General features: G+C 40.0%; 1 protein-coding gene across 4 annotated transcripts in view; it reads left to right on the top strand.

Annotated features, from left to right (window-relative positions):
• PBX1 (PBX homeobox 1) overlaps window positions 1-21812 on the top strand; it is a 779157-nt gene that overhangs the window by 588057 nt on the left and 169288 nt on the right. For all 4 annotated transcript variants that reach the window (XM_030205927.1, XM_030205925.1, XM_030205929.1 and 1 more), the window contains exon 4: window positions 9222-9412. In XM_030205927.1, the coding sequence (XP_030061787.1) occupies window positions 9222-9412 (191 nt within the window). The remainder of the gene's footprint in view (window positions 1-9221; window positions 9413-21812) is intronic.

The following is a 21812-nucleotide window of genomic DNA, read 5'->3' as shown; positions in this document are numbered from 1 at the left end:
GCTATAAAATTGCCCATATAGAGTATAATTATTCATTTATGTGGAGCGTTCCCATATCAGACAATAAAATTTGCAGTGACAGACACAGAGCAAAAGGAGAATTAGAAAAACATTCTGTTCAAACTCTGGTGTCACACGAGTGAGGGAAACTCAAACTCCTCCACTGCCAGACACTGAGAACTAACACAAAACCTTGCAAATAGACAAACTGTACTAACCCTACCTAAGTCAGCACTGCAAATATTCAACGCCTGAATACTTCTATTTGGGAAAGAACACCCAAACACAGAATCTACATGTTAAAATAATCCTTCTCTGTGATTACAAAAGGAAAAAAACACACAGAGGGGCATAATCGAAAGGGACACCTAAGTTTTTCTGAGGATGTCCTCACAGGACATCCCTGTGACGGGGCGGGGAAACCCGTATTATCGAAACAAGATGGACGTCCATCTTTCGTTTCAATAATACGGTCGGGAACGCCCAAATCTGGAAATTTAGGTCGACCTTAGAGATGGTCGTCCTTAGACTTGGTCGTTTCTGATTTTCAGCAATAATGGAAACCGAGGACCGCCCTCGAAACCGCCCATCTCAGAAATGACCAAATGCAAGCCCTTTGGTCGTGGGAGGAGGCAGCATTTGTAGTGCATTGGTCCCCCTGACATGCCAGGACACCAACCGGGCACCCTAGGGGGCACTGCAGTGGACTTCAGAAATTGCTTCCAGGTGCATAGCTCCCTTACCGTGTGTGCTGAGCTCCTCCAAAACCCACTACCCACAACTGTACACCACTACCATAGGCCTTATGGGTGAAGGGGGCACCTAGATGTGGTTACAGTGGGTTTCTGGTGGGTTTTGGAGGGCTCACATTTACCACCACAAATGTTACAGGTAGGGGGGGATGGGCCTGGGTCAGCCTGTCTGAAGTACACTGCAGTACCCACTAAAACTGCTCCAGGGATGTGCATACTGCTGCGATGGACCTGAGTATGACATTTGAGGCTGGCATAGAGGCTGGCTAAAAATATTTTTAAAGAATTTTTTTGAGGGTGGGAGAGGGTTAGTGACCACTGGGGGAGTAAGGGGAGGTCATCCCAGATTCTCTCCAGTGGTCATCTGGTCATTTCAGCCACCTTTTTGTGCCTTGGTCGTAAGAAAAACACGACCAGGTAAAGTTGTCCAAATGCTCGTCAAGGACACCCTTTTTTTTCCATTATGAGTCAAGGACGTCCATGTGTTAGGCACGCCCAAGTCCCGCCTTTGCTACGCCTCCGATACGCCCCCTTGAACTTTGACCGTCCCTGCGACGGAAAGCAGTTGGGGACGTCCAAAATCGGCTTTCGAGTATGCCGATTTTTGGCGACCCTGGGATAAACAAATACCTAGACAAAAATGAAATTGAAAACCCAAGAAGCCAGATCATGAGCAGTGGAAAACTGGGAAAAGAGAAACAGAAATGAATTTCCTTCTGTACAAAATAAAGTAAAAGAAACCCACATTTTCAAAGCTGACATCTCACTTCTCTAAATAGTGAGAATCACTATTTTTTCTACTTTTGTTATCTGACCATATTTTTTCCACTTGGGTTGGTCCTGGTCTGTCCCCATATGGGAGCTTATTATGGGAACATTGGGCACCAATGGGTTAATACATCCTCTTGTTGGTGTTCTCCTGAGTCCTTTTTCAGGATTTAATTTCCATTTTCTGCTTTTCACTGTCCATCTTCTTCTCTAATCTTATATCTACCTCTGACTCGGATCATTCTGTCTCAGGATTTTTTCTCCATTTCTCTCATCTGCTTTTTTTTTAACCTACAGGTAGCTAAATTTTATTCCTTCCTCCCCCACCCCCTCCATTTTAAGTCTTTGTCATTCCCCTATTTACCAGCCTTTTACTTCTTGCACTTAGCTCCCTAATTCTCCCATTCCTACCTGTGTCTTATTCTTTCCTGTCTCCTATTTCCAGTATTTCACCCACTTTCAAGTTGCCCATTCCACTTTCTGTATTCATTTGCTCCCACTTACCTTCTCTACCTTTCACCCCTTACCAACCTCTAGCTCCTTCCCTGTCATCTCATCCCTTCTCCAGCTTTAGTCCCTTTATGTCTTATCCCCTTTTTCAGACTCCCATTTCCACTTTAATTTTCTCTATTTCCACCCTTTCTCACTTCCGTCAAAGATCTGCCCCCCTTCCTTTGTCCTTCACCCTCTTCACAATGCTCTGTCTCTTGCCCCTTTCCCTATCATCCTTTGCCCCTACATCTTCTCCTATACTTCTTTCTCTATCCACCTACCTCGTTCTCCAATGTTGTTTTTTTTTTTTTGATTTATAAAACTTTTTTATTAACACTTCAAAGTAACAAAATCTTGGAGAATGAATCTCCCCTTACCCTCTAATACAATAGTAATCCTACTGTATCTGAATATCAAACATTTGGAGATCAATTCCCCCATAACTATCTAATACAACAATAATCCTGCTATGTCCAACATCCTTTCCCCCCCCCCCTTCCCCCCCCTCAACCCCCCTCCCCCTCCCCATCATCCCCCCTTTGCAGCAGTATGGCCTTTCCCTCTTCTCTCTTTCCCCCAGCATTCATTTCATTAATCACTATTTTCACTTCTCCCCCTCTTTCCCCTTCATCAGTTCTAATAGATGTACCCATTCCTCCGCATTCGGGTTATACTTCCCCTTACGTTTGTCAGTCAACTTTTCCATTCCCATCAAAATAGTTAGCTTATTAATCCACTCTTGCTGTGTAGGGCCTATCCTATGCTTCCATTTTACTGCTATCATTGTTTTAGCTGCTGCCAAGCATATCCGTTTAACTCTAGTTTGCCAATATTTTCCCCTTTTATTCCCATACCCCAACAGGCACCACTTTGGATCACACAGAAATTGACTTCCTATGGCTCGCGTTATTAATGCCGTTATCTGCCCCCAGAATTCCTGTATTACTGGGCACCCCCACCAAATATGAAAATATGTTCCCTTCTCCTCTCCACACCTCCAACAAACATCTGTGGCATTAGGGTACATTCTCTTTATTTTATCTGGCGTATAGTACCAACGACTCAGAACCTTATATGCGTTTTCCTTAACCAATACACAAATTGATGTCTTTTTGGCCTCAAGACAAATATTCATCCAATCTCCTCTACTGAGCTCTTGCTGTATATCTTGTTCCCAAGCTTTCATATATGGTAACTTCACAAGGTCAGTGCCTCTAATATGATCATATATCTTGGAGATCCCCTTCCCCCCTACCTTTATTGCCCCCCACAAATTTTCGAATTTTTCACTTTATAGCCAATTACCTTTATGCCATTTTGCTGCCATCATGTAATTCTTGACCTGAAGGTAAGCGTAATGGTCCGTCTCAGGTAAATCGTATTCTTGCCTGAGCTCTTCAAAGCTCTTTATGTTTCCCTCTCTCGTGAATTCCCTAAACCTGATCAATCCCCTATCTATCCAAGATATCATTGTCTTGTTCCCTGTCCCTCCAGAAAATCCCAGTTCCCGAGTTAACCAAGCATAAGTTGATCTGTTCTGGGAACCTCGGAACTTCATTTTAAGACCCCCCCCAGAGGGTAAGTAGGTGTGAGATGAAGGGATTGAGGGTTAGAGTCTTGTATGTATGTTTCGAAAACGATCCCCATAGTAATGCATCTAGTCTACCTTTCTGCACAAAGATCTGTTCTAGTCGAGTTACCGGCGAAAGATCCACCCCACTCCAAACTTCAATTTGCCTCAGTTGCGCTGCCCAGTAATACCATGTGATGTTAGGTACTCCCCTTCCTCCCTGTTCTACCCTACCCCACATTATTTTCCTGGACAGTCTGGCCTGCCGCCCTCCCCAGATAAATTCCCCTAGTTCCGTCTGTATTTTCTGCAGCTCCCTTTTCGGGACCCTAATTGGTAATGTATGAAATAAAAATAACAGTCGGGGTAGTATATTCATTTTAACCGCCGCTATTCGGCCCCACCATGACAACCAACCCTCCCGCCATTTGCGAAGGTCCCTTCTAATTGCCACAATGAGTGGAACATAATTTAACCGGTATAAGTCATCTAGGTCTCGTGATATCTGTATACCTAAATATCTAAAGCTTCTGTCCGTCCAGCGAAAGTTATATCTCAAACCTAATTGTTCTATTTCGCGATTATCGACTGTTATCCCCATGAGTTCAGATTTGTCAAAATTTACTCGGAAACCAGATAGTTTTCCAAATTCTTTTAATTCTCTTATAAGCACCGGAAGCGTTTCTAGTGGGGATCCGATGTAGAATAAAATATCATCTGCAAATAGGGCTATTTTATGTGTCTTCCCACCCATTTGAACCCCCTGAATTTCTTTTAAGGCCCGAATACGTTGAGCTAGAGGTTCAATTGATATGGCGAATAATAGGGGTGAGAGGGGACATCCCTGCCGTGTCCCTCGCTGAACATTGAATGGGGTCGACCACCCTCCATTGACTTTCGTTCTCCAATGTTTATGTACTCTAGCTTTCTTCCACCTTAACCCCCACTACCCATCCCTCTGCCCCTCCATCTTCACCTTTTCCTGCATATAACCTTGCTTCTCCCAACCGCCCACATAGTATCTGTCCTTCTCTTCCGTCTTCCAGCCTATGCATCAGCCCCCAACCCTCATCTGCCCTTTGTCAGGGCCCAGACCCCTTCTCCCACCCCCATCCCCAGTCAGATAGTTCTGATCTCCCCTTCTCTCTTCCCCAGCTATAGCATTTGCCCCAGCATCAGACCACTTCTGTCTCTCCAAGCAGCAGGACCTGCTCCTTAGGCATAATCCTAGCCAGTAGCAGCAGGTCCTTGATCCTTAAGCAAGATCCTAACCAGAAGTCTTCATTCACCATCATCACCTGAGTGTCTTCAGTCTTACAACTCACTTCCACAAATGACCATAACCACTGCAGCTCTGGCTAAAAATAATAATTTACTGGGTCAGTTCATCTGCTACTTCATGGATAGGCAATTGGGAGATAACATCTAAATAAAAATTACAAATCCTGGAGCTCTGTAGTTCAGGATTAAACCTGTTCGTGGTTCTTTTTTCTCGGGGTGATCTGGATTGTGGAATTTAGATTCTTCTCTCTCCTTCTGTAATATTTGCTCCTTTAGCTGCTTTGACCTCTCCTCTCACTCTTAGGTTCCTTACTAGAATACCTCTCTCTCTGTTAGATACTTGGTACGCCAGTCTCTCAAAGTAGTTTTTTTCTATTTAATTCTATCGAAGTCTCAAATGCAGCATAAGTTCATAAAACATTACAACACAATCAAAGCAATAAAATCACTGTTCAAACAAATGTGTATTTAACATGTTCCTAAAATGAAGATAAGAAGGTGCTTGCCTTACTATCAAAGGAAGCTTATTCCATAATCCTGCAAAAGTAAAGGAAGCCCCTAGAAGAGATTTAAGCTGAGCTTTTTTTTCAGAGAAGGAAAACCTAACTTCAGTGGTTAAACCCTCAAAGTTTGAGCCAAATATATGAAAATTTCCATCAGCTCCTATTTTTCTCTTGTTATTATATGCCTTACTGTACTGACAAAAATTTTATTCCACTAAACTAAGGATATCACTGACACCCAGCAGTAAGAGGTTGTACTTATGTATAATTTAAGCAGGGAAATATGTAGAAAGGTACCAGAAACTCAGATTAGACTGTGAACTTCAATAGAAAATAGCCCACTGGGTTGATTTAGATTCTTTTCGTAGACATTTCTAGGAACTTTCTGCTTTGAAAGAACTGAGCTTGACAAGTTGGAAAGTCTGCTATCGAGACGGAAGCAGTGCTACTAATTTGTATAGTAATGCCAGCCTACCCTGTGGCACTGACTAGTTGATAACAGACAGCTGGAGGTGGGTAGTTCTATAACATGTGATAGCTCCCTATCTAGATAATCACACAGCAGGATCTTGAGACATCTGAAAGCTTCATCCATTCAGAGATGCAGAACGTGACAGTAATAGCAAAATCATTATAACTTAACACTTTTTCAATGTTGTCAGTGCAGTTCCTTTAGTAAATCAGCACTTATATTATCGATGCAGTGTGCGATCCTTTAGTAAATCAGTGCTCCTCCGTGTTATCAGTGCAGTACATGCTATTAGTAAATCAGCATATTCTCATACTGTGGGTATGTGCTCATTATTGTCTGTACAGTATGATATACTCCTTTTTAACCGAAGTTTGCAGCATCATGTGCCTACTCTAGAAGACGAGGTGCCTATATTTATTTAGAATAGAATATTTTTATTTATTCACCACCTTTATCCAAGACGGAAAATGCAAAAGAGACATACATAATAAAATCATAAACAAGGGCAAATTTAAATGGTGAAATAATCATATGCAAAGTCTCAACTTAAAGCAGAATGTGATGTATTTATCACATTTGATATACTACTATAGGGCCTGCACATAGGCATCAGTGCATACATGTCTAGAGTAGGTGCCCCTCCCACAGACATATTTCAATGCATATAAAGCTATGTGTCTACCAGAGTGCATGCATAGTTTTCTGTGTGCATGTGGCAACGTGATCAAGGGTGTGCCTCAGAGCCATCACAAGCAGTTATATACAGGGTTTGCAAGCAAAAGGAAATACTTTATTACCATAGTGTAGCATGTGCACATCTGTTACTTCACAGGCTTTAATCCAACACTAGTAAATTCTCTCTCTTATAATATAGTCCCAGTCAATACTCTTCATGGGTCTGGCTCCTAACTAGGCCCAAGCACAGTAGCAACTAATGCTATCTCAAGTTCCTTCTGGGCACACACCAAATTCATATACTTAAGAATATTCTGCAAAGTGCTCTCATACCTTGGCAGTCTTCTGTCCATGTATAATCAACTCTTGAAGGGTGAGAATTAAACACAGTTTCCCACCCCACAGAAACTACTGGGTTCTGGCTACTCTTCCCTGGAACTTTCCTCAGATACTGTAGCCTCTTCTTAACTTGGGACCTCTGATCTGTTCTACGTCAGGGCATTTAACCACTTCTCTGAGCCTCACCCCTCTGACTTAGCAGATATAATTCTACTCTACCCTAAGGTGGCTCAGTAAGGGAGTGATTCTATAGGAACCAGGCCATGTACCACTCAATCCTTCATAGTGCAGTTCTGCTGAAAAACTCAAGTGGCATTTAGATGTTTGACAACATGCTGTTTGAGAATTGACCATCATATATTTCATTTAATATAATTTTTTTGTCCCATGCTGTTAAAAGATCTAAACAGGTTACAAAATTATATATATATGTAATATAAATATAGCATTGAATAAAACATAAGCTCTAAAACCATAAAAATATCATAAAATACTTGGTGTTATTTTTTTCTGGTTGTATTATTGAATTTTGCTTCTATCATTGTGCATGTTGTTGTGTTACATTCTGTCTACTGATAGAGTTTAAAAAAGCAATAATATAAAATACCATGCATAAAACAAAAATGATACATTTGTTAAAATACACAAATACATAATTGAAGAGTAGATAGAAAATAAACAGCTATTTATACTCTTGGAATTTGATATATAATATCCAATATTATTTACTTCAATAATAGTTTATACCTTTATCACAATAGGGCATATTCTGGCATATGGCTACAAATCAGGAAATCTTCCTGGAATAAGTTGCTTAGAGGTCCTTTTACAAAGCTGCAACAGAGTGGCCTTAGCATGCCCTTATGTGGGGGTTTTCCTGTGTGTTAAGGCCGTTTTTACTGCAACTAGAAAATAGATGATTTTCTATGTTCCGAATTAATGGCTATGCACTAATTTTGTCATCTAAACCAAAACAATTGTCCCAAAACACTCGTGGATGTCTAGAATGTTGCTAACACTTCCTTCACCTCTCTAGATATTCAACCACTCAGCAAATCATATAATTATTCTTATGGACTTCAGTCATGTTTTATGGGGTCATCAAACTTTCACCACTGCGACTAACACACTAACTTCGCCTTTGGTCCTCTTTTGATTAATTATAATGCTTCTATTGCTTCTATTTTTTATCTTATAACCTTCTGTAGATTTTTTTTTTAAGCTATTCATCTGAATTTTGTCGGCTGGAGTTTCTTCACATCCTCTAATGCACTAAATACCCAGTGTATCTGAATATAACTCACCTTGAGCTACTACTGAAAAGGTGTGAGAAAAATCTAAATAAATAATAATAAACAATGTTGCCATTAACGTGTGGTTGTTACAGTCATTTTCGCTCACCACTGGCTGATACAAGCCAGAGATGCTAAGCGTGGGCAGCCCCATACAGTGAGATTAATGAGCAATGCATCCAAAGTATAAATGTGTAGAAGCCCTAGCCAACAAAATTCAGATGAGTACCTTAAACAAATCTATAGAAGTTCATAAGATGAGGAATAGAAAAATATAATTAGTCAAAAGAGGACCGAGGAAGAAATTAACGTGTAGTTACTGTGGTGAAAGTTTGACGACCCTGTGCAGTACGGCTGAGGTCCATAAGAATAAATATATGATTTACTGAGTGGTTGAATGTCTAGAGAGGTGAAGGAAGTGTATGTGCTAATGTTGCCATTAATATGTGGCTGGTACCCCAAATTAGCACATGAGCCCTTACTGTGACCAATTTTGAAGGTGGTAAGGTCTCATGTGCTAATCCTGCACTAATCCCACACTGGCCAGCATAATGCCCACTCTCTGGCCCCATATAGCCCCTTCAAAGCAAATTGAAGAAAGCCTTTTTAGCGTTTTGCTCACGCACATTGGGCTTTTAATGCAGGAAAACTCAGCACATTCCATGGTAAGCCCTCTACTTACTACAACACAGTAAAAGGAGCCCCAAATGTGTTAGTGTTATATATTTAAATAAGGAATTCCAGAGCACTGAACCAGCCACCATATCACTTCCCTTCTGTATTTAGTCTCATCTTATATGCCTCCAATTATTTTTACTATTGTATGCTGCCTTGTTATGAGTTTTTTTTTTCTTTGAAAGGTGGATTAATCAAATCAATTAGTAGTATTGCATCAGAGAGAATACAGTATCATCTCACTTTATCCTGCTATAATCATGAAAGCCAGAATCTCTCTGCTCAATATTGTTCATTATAATTCTAAATGTATGGTTTTTTGGGGGGGAGGGGGGTGTAAACTTTATCTAAACCCTGCTTGAACCTTTTCCTCCATTTGAACCCTGCTGATATCTCTTTCAGGCATGCAATGAGTTCACCACACACGTGATGAATCTACTGCGCGAACAGAGCCGGACACGACCTATCTCACCCAAGGAGATTGAACGCATGGTGGGAATTATTCATCGCAAATTCAGTTCTATCCAGATGCAACTGAAACAGAGCACATGTGAAGCAGTAATGATTCTGCGCTCCCGATTCCTGGATGCACGGTAAGGCCCTTCCTAAGAACAAGCATGCAGGTCATTTATGTGCCATGGGAATATGCTGACTAAAGTAAGCACTTGCTCCAAATGTAGTGATGATGAGTAGGAGAGATATTTAGGCCAGTCCTGGATTTTTAACAAACCTATACGCTGATTTCAATAACTACAAACAGCATACTAAATTGGGATATAAGTTGATAAACAGGACTGGTCAAAAGGTCTCCCTCCCAGAACCAGGTAACTTGGCAGTCTTGCAGAAAGTGAACTGAGAACCAGGGAAGCTGGGCAGTCATTTTCACTCCCCATTATCTCTGATGCAAGCCAGAGATACCAAACATGGACAACCCCAAACAGTGAGATAATGAGCAATGCGTCCAAAGTATAAATTTACAAATTTTCATTTGTAAAAAATGTTTCACATATAGAAGAAGCAAAAGCAACTGATGTTTTCTAGGGTGCTTCTGAAAGGATATAGGCCAGGGGTGGGCAAGTCCTCGAGGGCCACAATCCAGTTGGGTTTTCAAGATTTCCACAATAAATATGCAAGGGATTGATTTGCATGTACTGCTTCCATTGTATGCAAATAGATCTTCTACATATCTCTACACAGAAATATTTGGGATGGAGGAGGGCAAGCGAAAGTAACATTTCCACACATCACACATCTCTCTCCCACCCTTATTTTTAAATTAGCAATATAAGGCATAAGAACATAAGAATAGCAATACTGGGTCAGACCAGTAGTCCATTTAGCCTAATATCCTGCTTCCAACAGTGGCCAAGCCAGGGCACAAGTACCTGGCAGAAATCCATTTAGTAGCAACATTCCACGCTACCAATCCCAGGGCAAGCAGTGGCTTCCCCCATGTCTATCTCAATAAGAGACTATGAACTTTTCCTTCAGGAACTTGTCCAAACCTTTTTTAATCCCAGATATGCTAACCACTGTTACCACATCTTCTGGCAACAAGTTCCAGAGCTTAACTATTCATTGAGTGAAAAAAATATTTGTTTTATAAGTATTTCCATATAACTTCATTAAGTGTCCCTTAGTCTTTGTACTTTATGAAGGAGTAAAAAATCAATTCACATTTACCTGTTCTGCACCACTCAGGATTTTATAGAACTCAATCATCTCCCCTCAGCTGTCTGCTTTCCAAGATGAAGCACCCTAACCTCTTTAGCCTTTTCTCATATGAGATGAGTTCCATATCCTTTATCATTTTGGTTGCTCTTCTTTGAATCTTTTGTAATTCCGTTATCTTTTTTAAGATATGGCGATCAGTATTGAACACAGTACTCATTTTGCACCATGGAGCAATAGAGAGGCATTATAATATTCTTGGTCTTAGTTACCATCCCTTTTCTAATAATTCCTAGCATCCTGTTGCTTTTTTGGTCACCACCACTGAGCAGAAGATTTAAGCATATTGTCTATAATAGCGTTTTTCAACCAGTGTGCCTCTGCACATTAGTGTGCCATGGCTACTCCCCAGTTGTGCAACAGGCAGTCCAGTAATCCCCCTCCAGATCATAGGCATTGCATGATTTGTCTCTTCTTCCTCCTCCCACCCCTTGGGGATCTCTCCTCTCCACTGCAATTCTTCAAACTTTGCGGTTGCTGGCAGGTATTAGAACAGAAGCAAATTCCCCGAGTGGGAGGAATGCAGCAGAGGGAAAGCCTCTGGATGGCCAGAAGAAGGCATGCTTTGATAGCTGCTAGAAAAGAGATTAGACCAGTGGAAGAGGGAAGACAGGTTGCACATAAAGGGAAGGGAAGAGGGAGGAGACAGGCTGCACATATAGGGAAATGGAGAAGACAGGCTGCACATATAGGGAAATGGAGGAGACAGGCTGCGCATATAGGGAAGGGAAGAGGGAGAAGACAGGCTGCACATGAAGGGAAAAGAGAGGGAAAACAAGATAGATTTCAGAAGGAGGCAGAGAAATCGAAGAAAACTAAACATGAAAGATCAGTACCAAACAGATATAGGGCAGGGAGTGAGAAAAGAAATTGTAAATGGAAAGGAAGTCCTAGAAATAGAGTTAAGATTACAGACAGAGAAAAGCAGAACCAAAGATCGGGAACAAGATGGTTGGAATAATAAAATCACCAGACTACAAAGGTAGGAAAAATGATTTTGTTTTCAGTTTAATGATTGAATTATGTTGGTGTTGAGAGTTTACATCTGTCAATTTTATTTTGCACTGTACAGGTAAACATGCATTTCTTTCTATTTCTGCATGACATGCAGAGTCTGGTATCTCTGCTTTCAGTTTTTGTCTGCATGTTTTTTGTAGTTCCCTACTTTGTATCAGGTGAGTGTCATGAAGGATTCTGGTAGCATGTGGTGTCTGTGTAGGTGTGCCTTGACAATTTTTGCACCTTATAAGTGTGCCATGAGATGAAAAAGGTTGAAAAATCACTGGTCTACAATGACACCTACATCTTTTTCTTGGGTGCTGACTCCCAAGGTGGACCCTAGTATCAGGTAACTATTATTTGGATTATTCTTCCCAATGTGCATCACTTTGCATTTGTCCACATTAAATTTCATCTCACATTTGGATTCCAAGTTTTTTAATTTCCTAAGGTCTTCCTGCTGTTTTTCACGGTCCGCATGTGTTTTGACAACTTTGAATAGTTTTGTGTCATCTGCAAGTGTAATCACCTCACTTGTCATTCCAATTTCCAGATCATTTATAAGTATGTTAAATACCACTAGTCCCAGTACAGATCCCTGCGGCACTCCAGTATTCACCCTCCCCCATTGAGGAAAATGGCCATTTAACCCTACCATCTGTTTTCTGTCCAATAACTAATTACTAATCCACAATAGAACATTGCCTCCATTTCTTATGACTTTTTAATTGACTTTTAATTTTTTCGAGAATCTCTCATGAGGAACTTTGTCAAAAGCTTTCTGAAAATTAGGTATACTACATCAACATCACCTTTATCCACATGTTTATTCACGTCTTCATAGAAATGAAGCAAATTGGTGAGGTAAGATTGCCCTTGACTAAATCCATGCTGACTGGCCCATTAAATCATGTTTGCCTGTGTTCTATAATTTTATTCTTTATAATAGTTTCCACAATTTTGCTCAGCACTGAAGTCAGGTGTACTGGTCTGTAATTTTCTGGATCACACCCAGAAACCTTTTTAAAAATTGGTATTACATTGGATACCCTCCAATCTTCAGGTACTATGGACAATTTTAACGACAGTTTACAGATCAGTAACAGCAGATCAACAATTTCATGTTTGAGTTCTTTCAATACCCTAAGGTGCATACATTCTGGTCCAGGCAATTTACTAATCTTAAATTTGTCTTTGGCTCAGTACGTCTTCTAGGTTCATCGAGATTTCTTTCAGTTCCTCTGCATCATCACCCTTGAAAATCATACAGTTAGATCTCTTAAGTTTTCTTCCGTAAAGACCAACACAAAGAATTAATTCAGTCTCTCTACTATGGTCTTGTCATCCCTGAGCACCCCTTTTGCTCCTTGATGATCTAACAGTTCCACGGATTCCCTCATAGCCTTTCTGCTTCTGATATAATTGAAATGGTTGTTACTATGGATCTTTGCCTCTGTGGCAAGTTTCTCTTCATATTCTGTTTTAGCCATCTTTATCAATACTTTGCATATAACTTGCCAGTGTCTATGTTGCTTCTTATTTTCTTTATTTGGATCTTTTTTTCCATTCTTTGAAGGATGTTCTTTTGGCTCCAGTAGCCTCTTTCAATTCACCTTTTAACCATGTTGGCTGTTTGCTCTTCTTTCCACCTTTGTTAATAGTGGAATACATCTAGTGTGTGCTTTCAAGATGGTATTCTTTTTTATTATTATTATTTTATTTATAACAATTTAAATTTACAAGCAATAAAGTAACTTGCAATGAAATACAGAGAAAATAATATAAAGGAAATTATTTCAATCAGGTAATTCAATACTCTTCCTTAGACCACAAATTAGAAGGAGAGTGGGATAAGATAAGGAGATCAATTGGAAACAATATACAAAAGAAAATGGTATAAACCTGAATATCCCCACTTATTATTCATTTAAATCATTATTCCCCATTGGTCCACTGGATAGCTTCTTCATGTTTAAGAAGTGCATAGTCGATTCGGTTCGTAGAAAACATATTTATTGCCCAAGAAGCGTACTAAACACTTGCATGGATATGCTAGTAGAAATGATGCTCCTAGTTTCCTTGTTTCCTCTCTTAATACCAGAAATTGTTTCCTTCTATCTTGCGTTGCCTTAGTCACATCTGGAAAAATCCATATTCTTTGACCACAAAAAGGTAATGAGGCATACTTAAAATATATTCTCATCACTGAATTCAAGTCCTGCGCAAATACAAATGAAACAATAAGCGCCCCTCGAGTAAATACTTCAGACAATGAATCTTCCAGCAACACAGACAAATCTTGAATCTCTGATCCAATTCCCATTGGTTGAGGCAAATTCCCCGCATTAACAGGTTCCACTCCCTTTTGAACTGATGTTGTTAAATAATATATTTTATTGCACGGGGGAATAGCTGAAGAGGAAATTTTTTTAAAATTTTCTATTAAGTATTTTTTGACGAAATCAGGAGTCATACCTGAAGCTCTGGAGAAATTCAATAGTCTTAATGTTATTCGTCTGTTATAATTTTCCATTTGTTCAATTTTCCAGTGAATTAAGAATTTATCTCTTACCAGGGCATCCGTTGTTATTTTCATAGACTTAACCTCTTCCTGCACCTGTAGAATTTTGTTTGCTGTTTCAGTTTTAACGTTCAAGGCAGGGGACAAAGTTCTGACTATCAGCAGTTGGCCTTTGGTTGTCCCCTTCCTCTTGGTATGAGGCATCTGCTAATGCAGAAGAAGACATGCAGGTAGGAGGAAAACGTCAGAGGACAGCTGGGCCGTTAAGCGTGCGAGCTTCAGGTCGCCATCTTGCCACTCCCCCATAACCATCTCAGAATGGTATTCTTAAACAGCCTGATTTAAAGTCCTAACCTTTGTGGCTGATCATTTTAACTTCTTTTTAACCATTTTCCTCATTTTATTGTTGTCACCCTTTGAAAATTAAATGCTGTCACAATAGTTTTTCTTAGTGACTTCACTTCATATATCAGATTGTATGCTTAGAGAAATCCTCCCCCTCCAGGTGGTTTCACCTGCTCCATAAAACCATCTTACAATTGATAGATATTTTTTTGTTTGTGTGGTGACCCTAAGTTTCGAAGTTTATTAAGTGTTTGCTATACTGCCCATCCAGTAGTCGCCTGAGTGGTTTACAAAGTCTGAATTACAAAGCAAGATAGAATATTTATAAAGTAAAAGAAGAATGGAAAGAGGGCCAAAGTGCCTTAACTCACCTGTGAAAAGACAGCGCTATAACTATTTCACTGGGTCCTGGAGCACCAATATTCTTACTATTGAGAAACTAGAAGCTGTACTGTTACAGATTCCTACACAGTCACTGTATATTAGCAGAACCCTTTACCTCAGTCACACATGCAGAACATGGACAGACCCTCACCTGATACAAAATATTGGAACCACAAAAAACATGTAGACCAAAATTGAAATGGAGACCCTTCCCCCGCCCTAGAAAGCCAGACTCTGTTCCCATCCCCACCCCCACTCCCCAAGTCCCATCCATCTTTTTCTCTATTCCCCCACCCCTGAGTTCCATCCACATTCCTCTCTTTTCAGGGTCTCCTGTCCATTTGAGAATGTTTCTCTTTCCATGTCTGTCAGTATCATTCTGTTTGCATCCCTGTCCATCCTAGGGCCTGGATCTCTCCCTTTCTTCCTGCCTCCCTCCCCATAGTTCAGCATCACTTTCTCTCTCTACGTCTGTGGGTTCAGCATCTCACATACTTCCCCTCCTCCCCCCATTTGGTATCTCTTGCTGTCCACCCTCCTCCCCCTAACAGTCCAGCATCTCTCTTTCCTGCTCTCCCCCTCACGTGGACCAATATCTCTCTCTGTCCTCCTCATGGAAACTTGTGCTCGTCAGGCCTTTCTTGAAGAATAACCTTGGATTACTGACCTATCTCCAATCTTTGCTTTTTCTTCAAGCTCACTGAAAATATTGTTTTTCATCAACTATTACAGCATGTAGAAAATCTCAATATTTTACATCCTCACAAATCAGGTTTCTGGTTACAACACAGCACTGAAACAATTCTCACCACACTTAAGTGATATTCCTTCAGCATTTGACTGTGGTAACACTGCCTTAGTTATTTTCCTTGATCTATCCACAGCCTTCAACTTGGTAGATCATAAATTACTTCTAACCAGGTTGAAGTCTGTTGGTATCACTGGGACAGTATTTAACTGGTTCTCCTCTTTTCTGAAAGATACAACATTCTCAGTCTCCTGTTCTTCAGCATCTACACAATACCCCCTCACATGTGGTGTTCTGCAGGGATTGATATTGGCTTCACTACTATTTAACATCTTCCTGAATCCTATTTACTTATTCAAAATCATGAAGTTGATGCATTCTACTGTGCAGATGACATTCTTCTAGTTGACTATTCTGACCCCTTAAACATCAATCTCACTAAAATCCAACTGTGTCTAGGCAGCACTGCAAAATGGTTGTCTGAGATTCGCTTATTCTTGAGCCTTGGCTTTTAGGTGGACCAAGTAGTTCCACAATAGTCCTAGTTCTCAGCAATACCCCCATCACTCTTGTCAGTCAATTCAAATATCTAGGAATCATCATTGACCAACACTGTCTTTTGATTCTAAGATGTACATTCTGGTAAAAAAAATGTTTTGGGGCTTAGTTCTGTACTATACAGTGGTATCTGGGCAAACTATTTCAGAAGATCTCATTCTATGCAGTAATTGAATTGTGGCTTGATTACTGCTACATAATTTATTCTGGACTTCCTCAAAATCTATTTAAACGCCTGCAAACTGTACAAAATATGTCTGTAAGAATTCTCTCCCATGCACATCACTCCTCCTGATACAGCATTATTGGATGCATATACAATACCTTATCCAATGTAAAATTCTTACATTGACACACAAGGTATTACATAGTGGTGGTCTTCCTATCTATCGTCAATTTTCACTCAATACACAGGACAGTTGCTTACATATACCTTCTGTTCAGGCTGCCCATCTACATTCACTCACCATCCCACATGCTTCTGTACCGCTGCTTTACTCTGGAACACCATACTATTAAGCTCTATGTGTGGAATCTTCCTTCTCTAAAGCAGCCCTAAAAACTAGGTTTCAACAGATTTTCAATGTCCAGTGACAACCGGTGTGGCAGTTGTCAGTGACATTGCCTACTTTTCTGTTTATCTATATTCTTTTCACCTTTCCTATTTTTGAATTGGATTTCCTTTCTTAATTTGTATTTTAAATTGTAAACTACTTTGATGTGTTTACAGGAAGGGTGGTATATTAAGGGGCGCATTCTCGAAAGAGAAAACGTTTAAAAAGTGGCATAAAGCAGTGTTTGAACATTTTGCTTGCCAAAACGTTCAAAATGCTATTTTCTAAATCCATTTTGTATATGTTTTGCTATGCTGGTTATCTGCAGTGCGTTCAAGTCACAAGCGGGCATGGCAGGATTTGGGTGTTCCTAATACTTAGACGTTTTTCTGCTATAATAGGACTAAAACTAAGATGTTTTGTGCTAGATCTGTTTTAATAACGATTAAGCCACAAAAAAAGTGTCATAAATGATCAGATGACCACTGGAAGAATAAAGGAATGACATCCCCTTACTCCTGCAGTGCTCACTGACCCCCTCCCCCCAAAGACATAAAATGAACAGTACATACCAGCCTCTATGACAGTTTCAGATGTTATGGCTAGTCCTATTAGAGCAGCAAGCAGGTTCCTGGAGTAACCTAGTGGTTGGTGCAGTGCACTGTGGAGAAGGGGACCCAGGCCCATAATCTACTCTAGCTGTTACACTTGTAGTGGAAAGTGTCAGCCTCCCCCCCAACCCATCAAGAACCTACTGTACCCATATATAGGTGATTCCTGCATACATAAAGGCTATTGTAGTGGTGTATAGTTGGGTACAGTAAGTTTTGGGTGGGTTTTAGAGGGCTGACCATACATTGTAAGAGGGTAACGGTGAGATGGGTACCTGGAAGTCTTTATGTCAAGTCTACTGCAGTGCCCCCTAGGGTGCCTCACTGCTCTGCTGAGATGTCTATGTGGCCAGTCTACTAAGAATCCTGGCTCCTCCTACATCCCAATATATTTTTCAGTTACACTCTTTTGTAAAAAATGGACCAAAAATAGCACCAAAACATTTAGCAAGTGGCCATTTTCGTAAAAAAACCCACATGTTTTGCTGTTTCAAAAAATCGCTATTTTTGCCACTTGGATTTTGAGCAAAATGTCCAAAGTCGGACTTAGAGGTCATATTAGAAATGCCCCTCCACATCAAATAAACCAATTAACTATATTTTCCTTCTGCTGCGCTTCCATTACTTTTCCAGCCACTGAAGTGAAGCTTACTGGCCCGTAATTTCCACTTCTATTCTCTCTAACCATTTTTGTAAAGAGGAACCACATCCGCACTTCTCCAATCCCATCCTCTCCCATCTCCAAAGATTTATTAAACAGATCCTTAAGAGAACACACCAGAACCTCTGAGCTCCCTCAGTATTCTGGGATGAATCCCACCCAGTCTCATGGCTTTGGCCACGTTCAGTATTTCAAGAAGTTCATAAACATATTATTTCATGAATGGTGCATTGTCCACACTTCCTGTTTACTAAGCTGTGCGGCAATGCCAACACAGCCTATTCAAAGTGAACAGGCTATGTCGGATTAGCACATGGCAGCCGCTAGCGTGGCTTAGTAAACGGGGAGATAAGTTTGTGAGCCTACTAGAGACAGAGAAAGTGTAACCATATCTGGAAAAAGGTGACTGAAGTCACCAGAAAGTTTTATTGAATTCTATTAGAACAAACAATGTAACAGTCTGAACCCTATCCTTTTATGTGAAAAAATAAAGTGACAGAAATTCAAACATGCAACTTTTACAGACTGCTTATGGACCCATGACATGAAAAATTAACCATTCTCAACATTTTGGATTTGCTACCTTAGTCACCTTTTCCCAGAGATGGTCACAAATACTTTCATATAATAAATGTAAGCTACTTGGTTGTACCACAGAAAGGCAGTATACCAAATCCTTGGCCCTTTAACTCCATTCATCGGACCGTGGTCCTTCTCCAGGATTTTAAGTATTTGTTTAGCCGTCCACTTTTACAGTACAATACAATATAGGGGACTTATTTCTGCAGCTTACCAGAATGTTTAGTGTGGATTGCAATAAAATTAGCATTTTGAGGAAAATTCAATCCCGAAGAAACAATTATGCAAAAAAAAAAAGGGGGGGGGGAGAATCAAACATTCAGAAACTTTCTAAATAAAAAAGTCTTCAATAATTTATGATATCTGAGGATAGAGGATTCTGGTCTAATATTTAAAGGCAAAGAGTTCAAAATTTTACAGCTTGATATACGAGAACGAAGCAGTGACATATCTTTTATAACATATTTTAGTTACCAAGGGAAAATGGAGCATTAAGCCATTCCTGGTATAAGAACATCTAGAGGTAATAGGAGGAAAAGACAGATGAGATATACAATCTGGGGCTAACCAAGTAGTACCCTGAAAACAACAATGAGAGTTTAAAAGGGCATCTTGCATGAATATGCAACTAGTGTAAGTTTATTAAAAATGGAGTAATTCTTTCCTGATGATGAACCCTTGAAAAGTAATCTAATGGCAGCATTTTGTAGGATTTGTAAGTGAGTAAAATTCTCCATGCAACCTTATATATAATAAATTACAATAATCAAGGGAGGAAAGCACTATAGCCTGAATACCTACAATGATCATACAGGAAATAATTTCTAACTCGCCTGATCACTTTCAGTTTATAAAAACAAAACTCCTCTAATCAGCTTATTCATCTGATCTGTCTTTGTTTGAAGTGAGTCTAAAATTACCCCAGTACACATAAAGAAGCTTCAAGTCCCAATTCTAACCCATTTACCAAACTTTTATTGAATGGAGATAGTATTGAAGGGGGGCCAAACAAACTTAATTGTGTTGTATCCTCAGGTAATTTTAATCGAACAGAAGTTGCTCAGTTCTCAACAATAGAGAAGCAAACCTGGATCTGAGCCATGATATCTTGCAGATAAGAATCATCACACTCCAAACAGTGATTCTCATAGCATCTTTCATTCTTAAAAATTCCATTTTTAGCCTTCCTCCTTTCACTAATATAAAGTCTTGTCACCTTACATCTCTAGCCATTTGGTTTTCTGCTTGTGCTTTCACCAGCTGTATATCTCTCTTTTCTTTCTTCATTTTTTACAGTATTCTTTCCTGTGTTACTCTTCTTGACTTTCATTAAATAGCTCGGGACTCTGAGGACTTTGGCTTCCAGAAGGAATGACAAACGACAGCTGGCGTGGTTAAAAAGTGAGGTGATGGAGTCTATGAGAGCTAAAAAAAAAAAAAGTTTCCTTCAAAAAATGGAAGAAGGATCCGACTGAAAATAATAGGAAACAGCAAATGGCAAGACAAATGCAGTGCCAATAAGGAAGGAAAAGAGAGACTTTGAAAAGAAAATTGCCTCAGAGGCAAAAACATATAATAAAAACTTTCTTAAGTATATTAGAAACAAGAAGCTGGTAAAGGAATCAGTTGGACTGGGGGATGGGACATAATATATTGTCTTTCTGTGGTTACAATCAAAGCGGTTTACATATTATATACAGGTACTTATTTTATGCCTGGGGCAATGGAGGGTTAAGTGACTTACCAAGAGTCACAAGGAGCTGCAGTGGGAATTGAACCCAGTTCACCAGGATCAAAGTCCGCTGCACTAACCACTAGGCTACGCAGAGCTATAATTATTAATGTAATTAATCCTTAAAATCAAGCCTGGTACCAGAAGATTGGAGTGTGGCCAATGTGATGTCAGTTTTTAAGGGTAGTATACATGACCCGGGAAACTATAGACAAGTGAGCATGACGCAGGGGTGTAGTTTGGGGGGTGAGGGGGGCATATCCTCCCCCTCAAACGGCTTGCCACCTCCTGCCCGAAGTGGTGCGGCATCTCCCTCTCTACTTCCACTCTCTTTCCTGCAGGTTCCAGTATCACACTCCCCCTCCCCTCCCCTCCAGTGCAGCAGTCTTCAAGGTGTCTGGTTCAGGTTGAAGGAGGTTGTTTTTGGGACTCAAGTGAAATTTTATGGTGGTTGTGGGTTTCTAAGAACCTCTGGTAGCAGGATAGTTCTTTAAACATTTTGGGGAAAATATTTTCTAGAGAAAATAAGAAGGTTAGGGTTTGGGGTATTTTTGGTTTCTAAAATTTTTTTTTTTTGGACAGGAATTATCTGAGGGTGTGCGTGAGACTTTATTAAATATTTTTGGAGGGGTCATCTGCGATTCTTTGGGGCTTTTTGGAGTAATTTTTAGAAAAATGTGTTAACGCCAGTTTTTGTGGAGCTAAATTTATGGGAAAAATGTGGAATATGGTATTTGATGGGCTATTGTGTTAAATTTGACAACAATGACTTTTCTCATTGATTTTAATGTGATCAAAATGGAGACTTAGGAACTTACAGTTAAGTTCCATAAGTTTAAATGTTTTGTGAAAGGTGATCTGATTGGCCACCAGAGGTCAGCTGATGACTCAGAGTCTTTGTTTCCCTTAGCAGCAGTAGCTGAAGCTGTTGTGAGAGATGCTGAAGATCTTGGTCAAAGTGGATGTCTGTTTGTGAGCTCTGTGTGTCAGAGTGGGTTAAAGCCTTAAAAAAGTTGACAGCTGTATTGGAAAATTAGTAAACCTGACCCTAGAGGTTTAGAAAAAATAATTTTATATTTAGTTACTATTGAGCAATGCTGGGAGAGGTGTGAGAGTATTTGGAATTGTGTGACAGGTCCCTGAGAGAGTGAGAGTGTAGTTTCAGAGAAAGGGAAGTTAAAAGATTCCTTCAGAATCATTTTTTTAGGGTGGGTATACAAAGCCTAGGTTTGGCCTACAAGGCCTAACTACTGACTTACTAGCCAGGTGTATTGAGTGAAGTTTTATTTAGAGGGAGAAACCTGAGAAGGGGTTTAATTAGAATAGAATATTCCTTCTATTATTATTATGCTGAGATTGAGTCATATAGAGCCTGAGTGAAAGGTGTAATACAGAAGTTAAGTGGCATAAGTGAGAATGTGTATGGAACGTGTGCAAGCATACAGAAAGAAAACCTGTGTCCTTAGTTCAGGGAACCAAGTAATAAGATAGGGCTTAAATTCAGAAACTTTGTTGTTGTTTTTTAAATAGCTAGAATGCCCAAGTGATTCCCTGTTTCCCGCAGAAAGAG

Source organism: Microcaecilia unicolor, chromosome 6 (genome assembly GCF_901765095.1).
Source record: "Microcaecilia unicolor chromosome 6, aMicUni1.1, whole genome shotgun sequence".
NCBI lineage: Eukaryota > Metazoa > Chordata > Amphibia > Gymnophiona > Siphonopidae > Microcaecilia > Microcaecilia unicolor.
This window is presented reverse-complemented; position numbering and strand designations above follow the sequence as displayed.